The sequence below is a fragment of the Onychostruthus taczanowskii genome, unplaced genomic scaffold, assembly GCF_017590055.1.
Source record: "Onychostruthus taczanowskii isolate IOZ18803 unplaced genomic scaffold, ASM1759005v1 scaffold135, whole genome shotgun sequence".
Taxonomy (NCBI): Eukaryota; Metazoa; Chordata; class Aves; order Passeriformes; family Passeridae; genus Onychostruthus; species Onychostruthus taczanowskii.
In genome coordinates, this window is record NW_024498518.1 from 957,284 (window position 1) to 975,779 (window position 18,496).

General features: G+C 46.8%; 1 protein-coding gene across 1 annotated transcript in view; it reads right to left on the minus strand.

Annotated features, from left to right (window-relative positions):
• Nucleotides 1-943: 943 nt before the first annotated feature.
• The window catches only part of FAM207A (family with sequence similarity 207 member A), a gene marked incomplete at its 5' end in the record, with an annotated part of 39,453 nt that continues 21,900 nt past the window's right edge, over nucleotides 944-18,496 (minus strand). Inside the window, 4 exons of the mRNA XM_041397090.1 lie at nucleotides 944-1,561; nucleotides 2,885-2,953; nucleotides 5,421-5,574; nucleotides 8,638-8,706. Of these exons, the coding sequence (XP_041253024.1) occupies nucleotides 1,435-1,561; nucleotides 2,885-2,953; nucleotides 5,421-5,574; nucleotides 8,638-8,706 (419 nt within the window). The remainder of the gene's footprint in view (nucleotides 1,562-2,884; nucleotides 2,954-5,420; nucleotides 5,575-8,637; nucleotides 8,707-18,496) is intronic.

The window sequence follows — 18,496 nt, forward strand, 5'->3', positions numbered from 1 at the left end:
CCCTAAAGGCACTGGGGGTTGGGGGGCTCTCACTTGTCCAGGCTGAACAATCTCAATACTTGGATGTCTTTGCCTTCTCCATCTCCCACCTTCTCTCCCTTTCTGCACAGGAATGGCTGCACCAGGGGCTGGCCAGTCTGAGAGCAGCAGAATGGAGGATGGGACAGAGTCAGCATCTCTCTCTCCATGGCCTCTGCCAGCCGGAAGCTCCTGCCAGGCCCTGTGGGAAGAGGAGTGGCATTTCTCTAACAGGCAGTCAGCGACAGCGTCTGCACTGCCAGAGTCAAGAGGCACCAGACAAAGCCTTTGTTTAACAGTGCCAGCCTCGAGACAACAGCAGCAGCATTAGAGACAACAGCAGCAGCATTACTACTGAGGCAAGACAAGCGTGATCAAGGTGCCAGCCACCTCCATGGAAGCTGGTTTCAGGCACTAACTTGGGTCAGAGTCAACTGCAGCAGGCTGCTTTCCCAAGGTTAAGAAGCATCAAAAGCACTGGTATTTTTTGGGTGTCAAATCAGGATCCTCTCTAATAAGGAATGGCCCTGCCTTCAGTTGTGCCCCATGAAAATTCACTGGGATTTTGTGAGCATTGGTGTTTGGTAAAGGAAAAGTCTGCTCCAGAGGTTCCCAATCCCAAAATGACCGGCTGAAGTTCACAGCCTGCAGGCTGGACATGTTTTGGGATGCTTCCTACAGGGCAGGCCAAACACAGCACAAAGGCTGAAAGGGATGAGCACCACTCATAGGAAGCCCCTCCAGGGCAGGAGGAAGGCAAGTTACTGAGTTAGACATGATCTGCAGTCATTTGTCATTGCTTGTAGCAGTCTCCTGATTCACTGTACACATGGAAAGAACAAGTATTTTAAGTTATTTTTCCAGAGAAACAAATAACCTCGTATTTCAATTCTTATTTACCAAAACAAGAGCCAGACAAACTCAGTGCTGTATGAAAGTATGTTTATTCCAAAGCTAAATTTCTCACAGAAAACAATCTCTATGAAGAGCAGCACTGGTCATGACAAACTCCAAAAGCCTCCTGGGTTCCAGGGCTTGGGGTCCTGAATAGAGCAAGCAAGAACCTCTTCTCAAAGTTGCCAGGGAGAGAGGGGGAATGACAGAAAACAGATACATGGCCGTTTGGCACAATTTCAGAAACCATACCTGCCCACAAGAAGAGCAAATGTATCAAGACACTTTGCAGGGAGATTAATGCCTGCACAGGAATCTCTCAGAACACCCTGCTCCGTGCAGCCTGCCTGTAAAGGAGCAGCTGCCCCTGTCAGGAGAGAGCTGCATTATTCCTGCAGACAGAAAGCAGGGCTCTTGGTTTTCATCATCTGCTGAACTGCTTCCAAGGACCCAAGAGGCTGGGATGTCGTGCCAGGGATGTGCTCCTCTGCAGCCTGTGCATGTCTGGGCCCAGCTGAAGCTCTAAAGGGGTTCCCCTTCTTCCCCCTGCCTCAGCCTCTCAGAGAGATGCTTGCTGATGGCCAGGAGGGGGTTGGCTCTGTACTGGGGATCGCTGATAACCTCTTGAAACCGAGCCACTTCCTCCTCTCTGAGGAAAGAAAAATAACACACCAGTTCTCTAAGTGCCTCATGTGAAAGGAACTGAGCAGATAAGGACCAACTCACAACGCAGCAGATTTCTGCTGAGACAGAGTGATCCTGAGTGTAAATCTCAGAGAAAGACAGCACAAGAATAAACTTAATTTAGCCAAGGGCAAAGCTCGAATTGCTGCCAGCTTCATGGGAGCCTGGGACTTTGATCTCTTGCCACAGAGACACAAACAATCACGACAGTGTCCAGCATCACTTGGGAATGGCTTTTTCTAGAGCTTTTCCCCGAGTAAACTAGAAACAAGAGACTGTGGATCGGGTGAATCACTAGCAATGAAAATGACTACAGATTGCACCAGCACAACATCAAATTCTCTTTAGAGAGCTCCTCTACTGACTCTCTTTATTGCTGAACATTGAGCCTTGGTAATCCTACATGCAACACTGGCTGGGCACCATGGGAAGAACGTGACAGAATTACCTCTGCATGCCTGGTCACAGCTGCTTCCTGGGGAAATGGCCTCATCTCAAAAAGCAAGCAGGCAGGGAGGGACAAGAACAGAGCAGGAGTATAAAAAAAAACCTGTGAGTTTTCACATAGCCACATCCACTACAGCATCCTCATCTCCCTCAGACTGCCAGGCTCTCCACAGCCTCGCCAGACAAACACTTGGTAGCACTCAGCTACTTCCCTCCCCTTCAATGCTCCTGCCAGAGAAACAGAGAGAGGAGCCAATGCTCCTGAAGCTTGGCTTGGGGTATTAAGGTGAGGCTTAGGGAACCTATCATCCAAACTAATATCTTGGGAAAGAAACCTCAAACCTCCTCCAAACTTCTTCCCTCCCAAGAAGCACAGACTTGCCAGACCACCAAAAGCAAAGCAAGGCAGAACTGAGTGAGAAAGGCATCCCAGCACCAGCACTGGCCTGTTTCTGACAGAGAAGGTATTCATGGAGAGCAGTGCTGCATCTGTAGCCTGACTGTTCAGCCTCAGTTTGAAGCTGAATGGCTCAAAACTGACAGAAATCCAGGAAACAAGAAAGCAAACAGTGCCAGATCACAGAGCCTAGCCCTAGGAGAGCTGTGCTGAGGGAAAATGAACTTGATGGAAGTATAAACTATCCAACAGGTAGGGAATAAGGAGTTGCCAGACCAAGTCCAGGAGTTACTTGGATATATTTAAGATCCCCCTCCTTGTTGATATTCAAAAGCCATATGGACTGGCACAAGGGTTAGACCAGGTCACCCTCACAGGTCCCTTCCAGTCTCAACCATTCCATGAGGCTCAGCAGGAACTGGACACTGACAGCTGGGTACTTACAGGAGCTGATGTTTCTGAGCTTGTTTCATCAGACAGAAGTCTGCTGGTTCTGTCTTTGCTTTTATGTGGCTATGGAGAGAAAAAACAAAACAAGTGAGTGTTAGAGCATTAATTTAGCAATGGCTGTCTAGATGGAAAGAGTCCAGGGATTCTGCATCTGCTTTTCCAGAAAGGACAGGTAATTAATTGTCCTGCATGGAAATTCTCCTGAAAGGCAATTATTTCCATAGCCAGGCACTGCAGGGAAATGCAAACTCCTTCCACCTGAGGCTGAGAGAGCAGGAGGCATTACAGGAAAACCAGATCACTCAGAGCCAGCACTGGTCATTAGCTGTCCATGCCCAGATCACTTCCTGCTTATCACTGACCTTCAGGTCAAACTGATCCCATTGCTTACAGCAAAGACTCCATGGAACCTCCCCTCCCCACCACATGTGTCACCTCTGCACAGGTCATGTTCCCTCCTGATGACACTGCAGAGCTCCAGCCTCCACAGCCACCCTGGGAACACCAGGGATGCTCAGCAAGCGGAGGGAGCTGCCAGCCCTGCTTTGGTTCCTGCAGTGGGATCACTGGGGTATAACATGCTATAATGCAAGATGGTGCAATGTGTGCATTAGAGGCACAGCAGCAGATACAGATCTAGCACCTCTCTATGCATTTCTTATCCCTGGGCAAAGTCCAAGGAGACCAGAGGTGCAATACCATCCCTCGTGACACCCGATGCCAAGCAGCAGCAGAGATTTACCACAAAGCCAGCACTAAGCCCCAGCAAGGGACACACAGGAAGCACAGAGATTGCTTCTGGGACGTGTTGTGCACAAGAGGAGCTGCTGGTAGAACTGGACATTAAGGAAAGGAGAAGAAATTTCCATTTTTCAGGATTACAGAAATACAGAAGAAAGAGGCTGGGAAAAGGCACTGCCTCTGTGGGGTAGCTCCTCCCCAATTTGCCCTGAAGCAGAGCCTCAGCACACAGGCCAAGGGGGAGAAAAAAATCCCACCTCTCAGTTGGAGCAGAGGTCAAGGAGGAATATTCCCATAAGGGTAGGTGCTGGGGGCTATGGCCACCTCCACCTGATCTGCCCCAAAGGTCAGGAAACACAACGATTTCTCACCTCCTCTTCAAGACAGCAGGACCTGGTATCTTGTTACAGTGACCTCCTCTTCCTACTCCCCTCTCTGGCATGCTATCCTCCATCCTCTTACATTGCCTTTTTTCCCCCATTCTTCCTTTCTTCTTACTTCCCTTGCCTCACATTCCTTCACGTCACTCATTTCCATCACCCACCTCTATTCAATCAGTTCCTGCTCATTTTCCTCTCCTCTCCCTCTTCTCCTTTTTAAAAGCTCAGCACAAGAACAACTTCTGGTCCTAGTTTGCCTGGAATGCTCACAGAAGCTCAGGAAAAGCCTTTCTCAAGCTGGATGGCAGCCTTGGTCACCAGAGCAGGCCTTGCCAAACCTGTGTGTGCCACTAAGTCACCACGGCAGTCCCTTCAGAAGTGAGCAGCTCTGCAGAGGGTGACAAAGTCTAAAGCAAAGTTATCCTGGAGTACATGTCCTGCTGGATTTCGCCTCAAAATCACCAGCATGCTGCCTGTTCACTTGGACCCTGTTAGCAGCTCAGCTTCATTACACTTCATTGCCTTCATTCATTATAAAACAGAATAAAAACCTCCCTGTAATGCGCTTTTACCCTGCAGGAGATCAAATTCCTGGAGAATCTAATCTTTTATTAATACTGCTGACAAATCACCAGAGTATTACCCTTCCTTTCTGTAATGATTCAAATCCTATAAAGGCCTCCTCTGATTATTTCAAACACTCCTATACAGACATTTGGGAAGCCAGAAGCCAGCAAGGGGAAGAAGAGCCTGTAGCTCCCTCCATGCCAGTACCAAGGGAGGCTGGTTTGGGGTTAGCAGGTCACAGGCAGTGTAGGTGACATCAGCCCATGTCAAACTCCCACCTCCACTGTGCCAGCTTGGGCTTCTAAAAGGAGAGGCTTTTGGCAAAGGTCTGGGATAGGGAGCGAGGGAGCTGACAGTGCACAGGGAACAGCCAACTCAGCCATGCTCTTGGCCGAAGCCACACTACAAAACAAACATTCAGGCCAGAGCACAAAGGGCACTGCTTAAAAGCTTGAAGTGCCGCAGGATAAAGTCTGGATGAAGGCCTGGAAGGATGGAATGTCAGGCTGCAACACCACAAGATGAGATTATCAGTGAGCTCAGCAGCATTACAACGTGGACACCGACGTGCCACTCCTGCAACTCCCAGGACATCTGGATGCTCCCAGCCTGTCTCATGCCAAGCCCCATCCAAGCAATATTGCTCCCCTCTCAGCTGTGGGTTCAGAAGACACATTTCATCTTTTTTTCTTGTGCCAAGTAAAGCCTAAAAATGGTTAAAATAGAGTTGTGAATGAGACCCTGTTCTCCTGACCATGGCCTGCAGCTACAAGCTGAGCTGAAGGCCTCTTCACCGTGCAGGAAGAAGGGAAATACATAGCCCATCTCCAAATGGCACATACCTTTTGAGAGGCTTCCTTCCCTTGCCACCTGTGGTAAGGTAGGAGAGCTCAGGCAGGGCTTCCATCAAGGGCTGCATGTCTCCCACCACAGGTGTTGCTTTCCGCTTCGCTTCAGCTTTTTGCTTTTGCTTGGCCATCTTTACACTTTCTATTTCTGTATCAGAAACAAGGCATTACTGGAAGAAGGGGAAACACCTGCAGGAGATAACCCTTGAGCTGAGAAACTAATATGTTGTTTTACCATTCACAACAGGCCAGAAGCGATTTAAACCAGAGAAAAAATGAACAAAATGCAGCTGGGTCATGCCCTCTATTGATGCATTTGATTGTACATCCCTTCTGACATTGCAATGGGAAGTGAAATTCCCAGATTTTCTCTGTTTCCATCCTTTACACTGTTCATTGCTCACAGCAAAACAGCACAGGAGTCCTGATGTGACAAAAAACCATACTGACATTGCATGGAATTGAGAAACAAGAGGGGAAGGGACAATCCAAATACAGTCAACTCCAAATCTGGCCTTAAACAGGCACAGCCCCCTCTCTGTGTTGCTGTTGGGTCCAAACAACAGTCTCCTAGCACAGGCAGGAAAGATGGACTAGATGTCAGTTGTTTACTTAGTTTGAAGCGAGTCAAGGCTCCACCTCAATGACTCATTGTGGAGTGCAAGCAGTCAGATGCTGGATAAACTGGACCCTTGGAAAAGCACTGCACCAAGTGGCAGATGCACATGGCTTTTCTCAGGACCAGGTTTCCTGGTCGCGCAGCAGCAGCTCTGACAAGGGTGTGGCACAGAAAGCTCCACAAATGTTACATCTGTCGTCTTCTTTCTCTTAGGAGGTGGGCATTAAAAGCCACAGGCTTCAGCCTCAGTCCTTCAGGCTCCCTGACGTGGCAGTAAGTTCTTCAGCTGCTCACACTTCCCAAAGCCAGCCATTTCCAGGGTGAGTACCAGCAGAATATGTCCTTTAGGACAGCCCACAAAAGCCCAGTACTGCTACAGGCCTCCAGCTGAACTCCAAAATGCCCCACCTGACCACAAGTCCCTTGGACAGCTGCAAGGATGAGCCTCAGTGCTGAGGTACAAACTCCTTGTGTGGACATGACAGTGTGCCAGAAGCCACAGGGCTGAGTTGGTGACACAGGGAGGCCAACAGCTCCCAAGGCAGCATGGCCACAGAAGCCAGAAGGATTTTTGGTGGGAGCACAAAAGCAGCCAATCCCACTTACAGACCACAATCCTGGGTCTAATCCTGATCCCACAGTCAAGGAAGCAGAACTCAAATTCAGTGGCTGCTCCTTTAATACATTTGCCTTGCTTGTTCTCCAACTCAGCTGAGTCGAAGAGCAACAGTTTTTCATGAGCTGCAGTTCTGCTGTACATGGATGTTTGTGACAAATCAGGATTGGAAACACTTCTCACAGCAATCCCTGCCAAGAACACAGCTTTCTGTTCTGCATTACTTCTTTTTTTGGTCTGGCTTTATGAAGCTGACTACTTCAGTGCTTTCATAAACAGTATGTGCTGAAAATTTTCAGACACCTGATTCTGCGCAAACATCCCAAATTCTTTTCCTATGAAGTCTTGTTCATCTGAGGAGCCAGGCAATATATGTATTTTTAAATGTGCATACTTCTAATGTCTGAAGCATTACATAAGTTTTTTCCCCTCTCTAGTGTCTCCTAAGATTACTTATTGGAATGGAAGAAAGTTTTGCATTTGTACTACTGGGCTGATCTTTGGTTCCCAGGGTCTTGGCATCCAGTGCCACAAAAGCAGCCCTGGGACAAGAAGGAACAACAAACTCAGATTTAGGAAAACAGAGATGTAGTGATAACTTCAGCAGTCCAAGCTGGGTTCTCTTTTGGGGGACCCCTTTTCCACAAAGAGTCTCCACAAAAAGCTCTTTCTCCACAAAGAATTGGCAGAGTTTTTAGGTACTCCTGTGCCTGTAAAGCATTTCTAACATCCACTATCTCCTAAGACAGGTAATTTACCCTGGAGTTTACTGTCTTGGTGTTCTCCTCAAAGCAAAGTCCCTGCATTTCACTTGTATTCCCACATCTTAGTAAATTCAGAGCCAAGAGAAAGAGGCCACAGCAGGGCCAAAACAGCACACATGATCTTGGGAAAGACTGATGCTACAAAGCCATCAGGAAGGCTGGATTAAGACCTTGTAGGGATCCTGCTCCTGGGCTTTTCCAAAGCAGCTGACCTTGACTAGCACAGCCATCTGTGTTCTGTGTCCAAGCAAGATGTCCAGGCACTCAGCAGCTGCTGGCTGACTGTTTGGGAGGAGGTTTCCTTTATACTCATGTGTGTTAAATTCATACCATTTTATCTAAGAAGAGCCAGACACACCTTCAGTGCAGCTGGTGAAATCAAAGGTTAATGAGCTTGGGCTCAGAGCTAAGGCACAGAGATCATTTGGTGTAGCACAAAGCCACATCCCTTTGCCCCAAAAATAGTCTGTGTCCAGCTCTGTTGGGCAAGAAGGCGTTAGGAGAAAAGCCTGTCCCAAGAACAGCTTCAGGTGACACAAGGAACCCCTCTGCCACACTGGGTACGACAGCATAGTCCCCTACTGTGCTAAGACACTCCAAAAATAGGAAAAAAGAAGCATTTCTGCCATGGGCTGGGTTTGTTGAGCTCATATTTCACTGCCTCGAGAAAGGCCAGACTGTCTGGTAAGCGGGTTCAGTGACCTGTAGCATGTGGGAAAGAGCAGTAACACAGTCAGCAGTGTCCAGAGTTCTTCCTCACTGAGGGGGCAGGAGAGCCCACTGTAGGGTCTCACCACAGAGGTTTGGGATTAGCTGGTGGCAGCATGGAGCTCAGCTCCAGCCTGTCCTGCCATCCCCACAGCTCCTGGATGAGGAGGAGTTCCACTAGACAGCTACTCACATCTGTACCAGAGTTTTAAAAGATAGAAAAATATGCTAAACTTCTATGGGCACAGTGCCCTTCTGGATAAACAAAGGGTTTATGTAGTCACATATATTACACATGGTAAAAAATCAAAAGTAGAACTGGGGCAATGACTAAGTCTTGGGGCTAAACACTGAGAAACAATACCTGGAACTTTTATGCCAGTGCTGGGGAGGGGTGAAGATTGCTGAGAAGCATTCAGCTTCTTCCAGCACTGTCACCCAAACCCAGACTACAGAGATCCATCAGAACCATGCTCTGTGATACCGTGTCACAGGAATACTCACTCTGCAGCCATCTTTCCTTCCTCAGCTTCATCTTCTCTTTTTTAGAAAGTATTGTTTTTTCTTCCAAACCTAGAAGAGAAGAGACATGAGATGGAGCCTGGCTCCTGCATAACAGATTCTGTTCAACCCTTGAAGCTTTTGAACTTGCTGGCACAGCAGACAGGCTGCAGACAGATCCAGAAGCTACCTGGCACCCCAACTTTTAGCCAAACAAAACTGCCTGGCTGTGAGTTAAAAAACAAAAGCAAATAAGCAGATCAGATCATCAGCATAGGATCACAGAATAGTATGGGTTGGAAAGGACCTCAAAGCTCAAAGCTCATCCCATTTCAAACCCCCCTGCTGCAGGCCCCAGCACAGCTTGTTCAAGCCCCGTTCAACCTGGCCGTGAACACTTCCAGGGATGGGGCAGCTGCAGCTCTTCTGGGCAACCTGTGCCAGGGCCTCACCACCATCACAAGGAGAAATTTCTGAAATATATCCAGGGCAGCCCTAAGGAGGAGCTGGTTACTAGCAGCTTGTAAAAAAAAACCAAAAAACTAGTACCTACTATTTACCAAATTCAGTATTTGGAAAGCAGCTGTTCAACACTAATATTCAACATAAAGTAAAATACCATCACAAATATTTTTACTATAAAATTGTATCTTATCTCACGTGTTTAAAACAAAGTTGACTTTAGCCAACTTTTCTCCTGAATGTGCTGGAAATACCAGAATTCCAATAGAGTAACAAGCTCCCCAAAGATCAAGCCATTCACTTTAGCTTATTCTTAAGTCTGGGGAAGAAAAAGTACCCCTTCCTCCCCCTCCAAAAGAAAGAGCAGAAAGGACTTCAATATAATTATGAAAACAACTCACTAAGGATAACTTCTCTGAAGCTACAGATCCTTTAGGATAATTTAAACAAAAGCATCCTTTCATACTTTCTTAAGAACAGAACAAACCTGCTGGGGCTAAGGCAACCTTCCCATTAAACCAGCATTCACCACCATGTTTTGAGTTTCTAAGACAGGGAGAATGAAGCTGGAGCTTCCACAGCCTCATTTCCCAGAAAAATAAATTCCCCAAAAGCACTTACTAAAACCACATTTGTTGTGGTGTCAAAACAGATGCTGAAAGAATAAATTGCATGATCCAATAACCAACTCTTGAGTTACACCCACCCCCGATCACCCCACATTTCTGTGGTTTAAGGGGAAAAAAGGATAAATTACAGTCAATTATCACATACATATTATTATTATGGAATTATTATCCCACCCCAATGATCTCCAGAAGGCTGCCTGCACAGACACCACAGCTGCTCCAGCCTGCCCAAATTTCAGCCATGGTAGTGCTGGGAAGATCTGCCCCTCATCTGGAAACACACTCATGACTTCACTGGAAAAACATCGTCTGGCAGCATTTGTTAATGAAAATAAAAAGGCCCAATTCAGCCAGCTGGCCAACCCTAGTAATAACAGCAATTCAGGTTCTGGTTGATGTTTTTTTTCCCCAAAACAGTAGTGGAATATTTAAGGAAACACAAAAGCTGTTTTCCTGGCAGGAACCCATCCTTGCTGCTGGCTGGGGGAAGGTGGCCACAGATAACCAGAGGCTGCCTGAGGGCAAGGAGCTGCATCCCTCCTGTGCCAGCAGCCAGTTCCTGCCCTTTTCCATCACTTGGCTCCCTAGACGTTCCAATTTCCATATCCTAGCCTGGCCTCAGAAGGCTGTTCAGCTGCTTGAAGGTGCAAAGTTGTGTTTGGCAGCTTCCAGTTGTGATGTCAAGCGCCAAAACCACTGGAAAGCCACTGGAGGACAGTGAAGGCAGAATTTAGCTAGTTAATTAACAGCACAGACTGTCCCCAAGGTAGCCTTTTGTTTTTATTTAGCTTGCAAGCACCTCTGAGCTCAAGCCAAACCACAGCTCCATTTTAATTACTTTCCTGTGAAATCAGAAGGGTTTGAATCTCCCTCTCCAGCACATTCCACAGGTACACTTGCCTTTGAAACCATGGAGGAAAGGTGAGCAAACCCCATTACATTAGCTAAGGAAAATTTCCACACTGTAAATTTGATAATTATTCGTTTTAGCAATCTGATCTGTGCAGTACAAGACATGCCAAATACCAACAGGTTAAAAAAACCCATAATAGCTTTTTGCCACCTACATCAAGCATTCGGTGCTACTCCTGGCAATCCTCAGGATGCTGCTTTCATGACAGAGAAGCAGATTTCTGAGGATGGCTTCCTTAATTTCAGAAATCTTGAGGATTTTCTGGTAAAGAACTCAGATTAAAAATAAAAAAAATATATATACACACACGCACACACACACCCCCATATATATATGACTATTTTCCACAAAGAACTCGTTAGACTAAATATATATCTATAAATCCTACGTTAGAAATCCCCATTTTATCCTTTTTAGGCATTCAGAAAGAAGCTGGAGTGAGTTAAAGCCGTAACACTACAGGCTTCCCTGCCCCAAGATCCCACTATTTAATTTTGGCTCCGCAGCCAAGAGGGTTTGACAGTTCCAGGAAACTACATTACTTGGAGCATTTGGCCATTACCAGAAATATTCAATAAACCTGTGCAATGCCACATGGACAGAGGAGGGTCCTTCAGCACCAGGCATTTGCAAAGCTCCTCCTGGGCTATGAGACATTAAGAAACAACATGTAGCATTAATTAATATTCCAAAACCCCAATGATACATAACAGTAAAGCTGTTGCTGCTCAAAACATAGTATTTTGGCAAACTAAAGTTAAATAACAACAGATGTTTTAATTTTAGCCTCGGTTGTGTAACAGCAAGAATGAGCATATGCCTACAGCTGTGGGATGAGTTAATGAAGGAAGTCAGACTAGATCCAAAAGCAGAATATTGGGTGTGGTTAGGGGTTGTTTTTTTTAAATTACATAGTGTCACTTGTAAATCGTGCACTGCTCTTGTCCAATGAAAGAGCCTGGGAAATGGTAAGGACTGTCTCCCAGGGCACACGCAACAGTGCTGTGACCTGGCAGCTATCACTGCACAACCCCTGAAGGTGTTCTTATTCCTCTAGGAACAGAGTTGAGGGACAACACGAGCCAGGCAAAAAGCCAGCCAAGATGTCCTCTGGCAGAGAGGATGCTCCACAGCTCCCCGCCCTCATCCCACTGACAGCTCCCAATGTGTGACCTACAGCTCCACTGCTCCCAAAAGCATTGATGCATAAGGGTCATGAGTGTGACCAAGGCTTGGGGGTGGCAAGGACAGAGGCAGGGGGCTGTATCCAAACTCTCTGTCCTCTTGCTGTTAGGTGAGCCCCCAGGGACAGCTTGGTACCTGCATGTGGGCACAGAAAACCCATTTGGGTTTTGTCCAGTCCGAGCCCTGCTGCACCCTGAGCAGGCTTGGGATCCAGTGTTGGAGGAAAAGGTGCCAGCTCCTGCTGAGCCAGGGCAGGTTTCTCCATGGATACAGCATTTGCTTTTCATGATCTAAAACAAGCTACGTGATTTTTATTCACACTTAGTAATTACACCAGGTGTTAGGAGAAAAGCCTGGTGCTCTTCCTGCCCCAATGTGGAAGGTGTGAGAAACGACCCTCACTTTTAAAATTTTAAAAAGGCTTATTGAACCTTGACAAAAATTACAACAAAGGACTGAATAAGGCAAAATCACAGCGCTGGGAGCCCCTCCCCATGACTACCAGCCACGTGGCTCCTCTACAAAATAGATGCTCAGCCTTTTATATCTTTAGCTCCTCTGAAAGTTTTGTCAGTCAACTCTTTCCCTGCCATCCATTGGTGGAGACTACTTTTTACATCTTCATTGGAGGTCAGGTGCTGTTATGCCACACCTCATGGTAACAAGCCAGCCTCCTCTAAATGTCTTGACTACTAGAGCTATTACAAGGGCAGGAAAGGAAAGAGGACTATGGAATGACATATTTTAATAATATCACCATACATCTATATGTATCTATCTACCTATGTACATCTATATTATCTCTTAATTGTGAGAGCCAACTTTTACATTACTTATCTATAACAAAGGCATCCTACAAAAAGTGGGATCTGCATTCTCTGCCCCTTCAGATCCCCTGGTTATCTGAAGCAAAGCCTACTTCCAAGTCTGGCTTCCCACTGGAAACGCAGAGCAGCAGTGCAGCTCGTGTCCTCACACCAAGGTCATGGCTCTGTCAGGCCTGGTAAACATCCCCAGGCTCCAAGCAGCCCAGCAAGGGCACAAGGCCTCCCAGGGCAGCCCAGCTCAGCCTCAGCTCACAGAAGCACACAAGTGATGTTCCATTAGAGGGGGGAGCACATCCCCTCAGGAGGTGACTGGGAAGTCACAATGTGCACAACAGGCTGTGAAAGGCTTCAGAGGCAAAGTCTGTCCTTACACACAGTGTCTGAAGTGCTGCTGGCACACTCAGCCCCTTCCACAAGGTAAAAGCACCTCCTTCTCCTCCTCTGCCCAAGCCTTGTCCATTTTAGGTCCTCATCCTGCCCCCCTGCATGTTCTCAGCAGCCCTCCCCAGAAGAGAGGCTGCCCTTCCAAGGCTCAGTCACAGACAGAAACACAGAGGATGCTCAAGGTGGCCCAATGTGTCACTGCTCCTAAAGCCACTTGTGCAGCTGAAAGTTATTTTTATTAGCAAGGCTGAAATGCCACAGGGAACCCAGATTGCTGAGCCAAGGACTGCAGAAATGCCTTGTCTAAGACAGGAGCTTCGTATTGCTATTTCAGGCTCAGGGAATCAAAGAAATCATAGAATGGTTTGGGTTAGAAGGGACCTTAAAGACTAACTCATCACAAACCCCTGCCATGGGGAAAAGAAAAAATAAAGGAAAATAAAAGGACAGGTCTCAGTACTCCCTGACATGGAAAACTTCAAAGGCCACAAAACAAATATAGAAAGGCTCACCCACAGACAGGTGCCCTGCGAAACACATGCCATGGCAGAGACTTTCCACAACCAGGTGTGATGTCCTTCAAGAAAAAGGGCTTTCCAGCTTTGGGAGAATGAGTCTGCTTACAAGAAAAGACGTTTTAACACCCCCACATCCCTTTCCATGTACATGCAACAAGGGTGTGTGCATTTCTTTCAATACAATAGTTCTCCAAAAGTATCATAAATTACACAGCGCAAATATTCTTATGTGTCAAGGAATGGTACAGCAAAAAAGTTGACTTTTTCCTTGCCATCACTGGCATATATTTGCTCTCTGCACAGCCCCATAAACAACATAAATACCTGTGATCACAGTGAATTTAGTTTTATGTCCAGCAGCTCTCAGCAAGTTCTGCTGCAGCTTCCAGACTTACAAAAGGTCACTCAGCCACAAGAGCAGCAGAGGCTACAGCATCAGTGCACCAGCCCTGGAAGCATTCAAAATGTGTGAATGTGGCACTTGGGCCCGTGGCTTAGGGGTACACCTGGCAGTGCAGGGGGAACAGTGGGACTCAGAGAGCTTTCCTAACCTTAACAATTCTATGATTGTATGAATGGCAAAGCATTCTTGCAGTCAAGCTGGTACAGGGAGCTGTAGGTCTGCAGCAGACTCAGAAAGCCTGGACCCTCCCTCACCCAGAGGAGACAACAGCAACTGGCTCAAGATATTCCTGAAGAACACAAGTTGGTGAGTGGCATTAAGCATTGCCATCCAGTTAAAGCAGCTTCCTCTGCTGCAATAGGGGAAGATGTAGAAATACATTATTTTATATATATATATATATATAAATATATATATATATATATATAAGGATATATGTTCCTCAAGATCAGACTCTTGGGGGAAAGCTTCTCTGGGAGCACAGGCAACCCTCACTTCTCCAAAGACCAGCCTTCCCAAAGGTGCAGCACCCAGCCCTGGCAGAAGTTTTGCAGATAAACAACACGTGACCCTCCTCGGGATCACACCCATTGTACCTGCTTCCCTGCTCCTGCAGGTCTGACAGGATCTGTAGTGCCTCTGTCCCACATCTGGATGTGTGAGGCCACATCTGGAGTGATAGGGCCTCTCCTGGGCTCCCCAGGAGAAGGGAGACACACACCTGGGGGAGTTAATCCAGGTAAGGGTCACTAAGATGATTAAGGAACTGGTGTGTCTTTTATTGAGGAGAGGCTGAGACAGCTGGAAAAGAGGCCTAAAGGAAATCCTATAAATGTACATAATACCTGATGGAAAGGAAGAAGAGGAGGGAGACAGACTATTCCCAGTGGTGCCCAGTGACAAGAGACAAGGAGCACACACTGAACCACTTGTTTTTGGGATAATTTTTATGATTCTTTAAACTGTCAGGAGGTTATGGAGCCCCCAGGTCTCCACCCATGGAAATATTCAAAATCTGACTAGACACAGTCCTAAACAACCTGCTTTATCTGATCAAAGTGGACCACCAAAGTAAACTCCAGTGAGTCTGCAGCACAATTTGGACAGTTGGCAAGAGTCCTCTCAGAGAGGATAAAAATTTGTATTTTAGCAACAGAGATACACACACCATAGCTATTGGTGTGGATGTTGCGGTTTCAATAAAAGGCTGTGAGAAGAACAGAACACCATTTCTATAAAAGCTTGAACAGCAACCAATCTCTGGAATGAGATTTATTCTGAGACCAGGAGTAATTCATGTTTACCAATGGGTAAATTCTCTCCTTAGGGCTTACTAAGGGAGGCAGAATACTGAAACATTGCTATGCTTTTTGACAATGCCTTGCAGGCCTGCATTTGAAAGAGATTTTCCCCCAAATATCCTTTCTTTTCCTACTAATAAGATTATCTTTGACTATCCTGTCCTCTGAGACGCTTTAAAAATCAGTAGTTCAGGATCTTTGCAGTATTACACAGTGGAAGATCTAGATCTGAAATAGTTACACTACTGGATTTTATCTGGTGCTTCTTATTTATCCAAAAAGCAAGAACAGTTCACCTTAATTTCCTTGTCTTTTAACTGCATATTAGCTAGTAGACAATTAAATTCGCATTCCCTAGGGAAGTTTCACATCTCCAGCCACTGGTTCCTACAACCCCTCTCATACTGTTTTTGTTACCTGGTGCTTCTTTTACCTATGCCTTCATATATGTTCTTTCAGCACCTATGGGGAGGCAGCTCTGCTCAGCTCTACTTGTTATTACATTCCCAGTGGATGGATTCAGTGGAGACACTGCATTTTATCATAGAATCACAGAATGATTTGGGTTGGAAGGGCCCTTAGAAATCATCTAGTTCCAACCACGCCTGCCTCAGGCAGCATTTTATGCTGCATTTCCCCTCAAAGCCAAAGCAGTGGCCTAATGGGGTGCTGGGGAAAGGTGAGAGAGCAGACAAAAATAGGGAAGAGAGGGAAACAAAATATGGATTTAAAGATGCTCAGAGTACAGAGGGACAAAAGGACAGAGGGACAGACTTCCAAGGCAGACAGACAAATGTGTCACTGTCAGGTGCCACTGCAGCACTGGCAACAGACCAGCTGCACACAGGAGGAGGTATGAGACATCACTCAGAATGAGTTGTGGAGTTGTTTCTGTTTCTCAGGGATTACAGCAAACACCAGAATCTGTTACATGCAGAGCCCCACCTTCCCCCCACTCCTACACACAATACATTCCATGGATTCACTTGTTTATTAGTAGAAATTCCCAGTTTTCCTCATTTCCTGGAGTCAGACTTAGCATTCAAAGCCATCTTCCTGGGGAAAACAGGCCATGGAGGGATTCAGACAGATTGCATCATCTGGAATCACTTCTTTAACTGAAATGAGGAAGGACAGGCAACCAGACCGTGTTCACTGCGCAACTTGGTGAAACAAATGCCTGCAGGAACCACTCCCTCCATCATCTGACAAGGGAGGGATGCAGCCAGTAGCAAGAGCTACAGCTGGACCTTTCCTCAGATGGAGATGGAAAAAAGAGAGGCAGGAGGAACCCCAGGGCTCAGCCCTTCCATTCTGCTAAGCAATGACAGTGCACACTTTACCTGATGGCAAGTGTTGGGGAAAGAAGAGAAACTAATAAAACACATAAAATAAAACAGCACTGCCAGCTGGTCAAAGGAAGGGATTGTCCCACCCTGATTTGCACTGTTGTGGCCTCACCTCAAGTCCTGTGTGCAGTGTGGGGCACTACAATACTAAAAAAGACATCAAGCTAATAAAAAGCTTCCAAAGAGGGATCACAAGGATGGGAAAGGGTCTGGAGGGGAAGCCTTATGAGGAGTGCCTCAGGTCAGTTTGTTCAGCCTGGCAAGACTGCGGGGAGACTCCACTGTGGTTTCAACATGCCCCTGAGGGCAAGCAGAGGGGCAGACACTGACCTCTTCACTCTCGTGACCAGCGACAGGACTCGAGGAAAGGGCAGGGAGCTGAGTCAGGGGAAATTTAGGCTGGACAGCAGGAAAAGACCTCTAAGATCAGCAAATCCAAACACCAGTGCAGGTTCCACCATTAGGCCATATCCCTAAGCACCACAGACACCTTCTGAACACCTCCATGGATGTGAGTCCACCACTGCCCTGGGCAGCACCTTCCAATGCCTGACCATCCTTTTAGTGAAGAACTTTGCCCCAGTATCCAATCTAAACCCCCCCTGGTGCAAGATAAAGCCATTTCCTCTGGTCCCTTGCTCCCTGGGAGCAGACCCCAAGCCCCACCTGGCTGCACCCTCCTGTCAGGGAGCTGTAGGGAGTGAGAAGGTATCCCTTGAGCCTCCTTTTCTCCAGGTTGAGCCCCCCTGAGCTCCTCCTCATCAGGCTTTTGCTCCAGACCCTTCCCCAGCTCCACTGCCCTTCTCTGGACATGTGAATAATCTCCCCCCACACACTGAGGTCAGGCTATGTGATGTTTTACACCATTGTGGCACAGGGGGAGCTGGCAGGGACTGTTTCAGGGATATAACACAGCTCCTATTAAAAGCTGTCTTTGGCCAGAGGTTTTTAAAGAATTCTAATGGACAGAATCCAATGTGAACTGGTAGCAACACCTCAGAGGAGAGAAACATTTTTTTTCCATATTAAGCCACATATCCACAATGGATGCCCTCTGTAGGGATAAGGGTGGGGTGGGAGTCAGAGCAGTGAAGACCACCAGGGAGCAAGGAGGACAAGGTGGATTTTTTGCACTCTGTGATGTGGAGGCTTGGCAGACAGACACATCTTCCAGCCAGTAGCTACTCAGCTCCTCAATCACGTCAACCACTGGCAGATAGTCTGAGTAAGGGAGGCACTGCCATTTCCCAGGAAGCCCCTAGAAGCAAGATGTTAACTGGGATTACTCCAGCCTGGCTTCCCTGGGAAGTAACCACTGAGGTAGTATAAGGCTTCTGAAAATTTATGATCAGCAGAGAACAATGAACAGGAACAGGCACGAAACACCAGCACCAGCAAAAGAGCAATGCCCACAGCACCAGTGGTCAAGGGACTCATAACCATTAAAAGGCAAAGGAGAAAGCAAACACCACTCCAAGGTGCAACTACACCCTTCCTCTCAACACACACACACACACACAAACACTATGCCAGCCAGTAGGTAACAAACATTACTGGAATGACAAACTCTTACACTTAATTAATATATTAACTCATTTGACTGCTGAATGCCCAGTGATCAATACTTAATTATATTTCCAGGCAACAACGCCAGCCAGAAACTGCATTGAGTAGAGTCTGCAATATGTAACTCCAGGGCAAAAACAAAACCATCACAAGATCAGCAATAAGTGGGAGTTACATCCAGGAGCTTCAGCAGCACAGAGAGGAGAGAAAAGATCACATCACAAAAGTCTCCACAGTGAAGGAGGAAGAATTGAGCCATGAAGGTCAAGAGAAGACTGTCAAAAGTGGCTGAAATCATAGTTTCAAATGACAGAAGCGTAAGGAT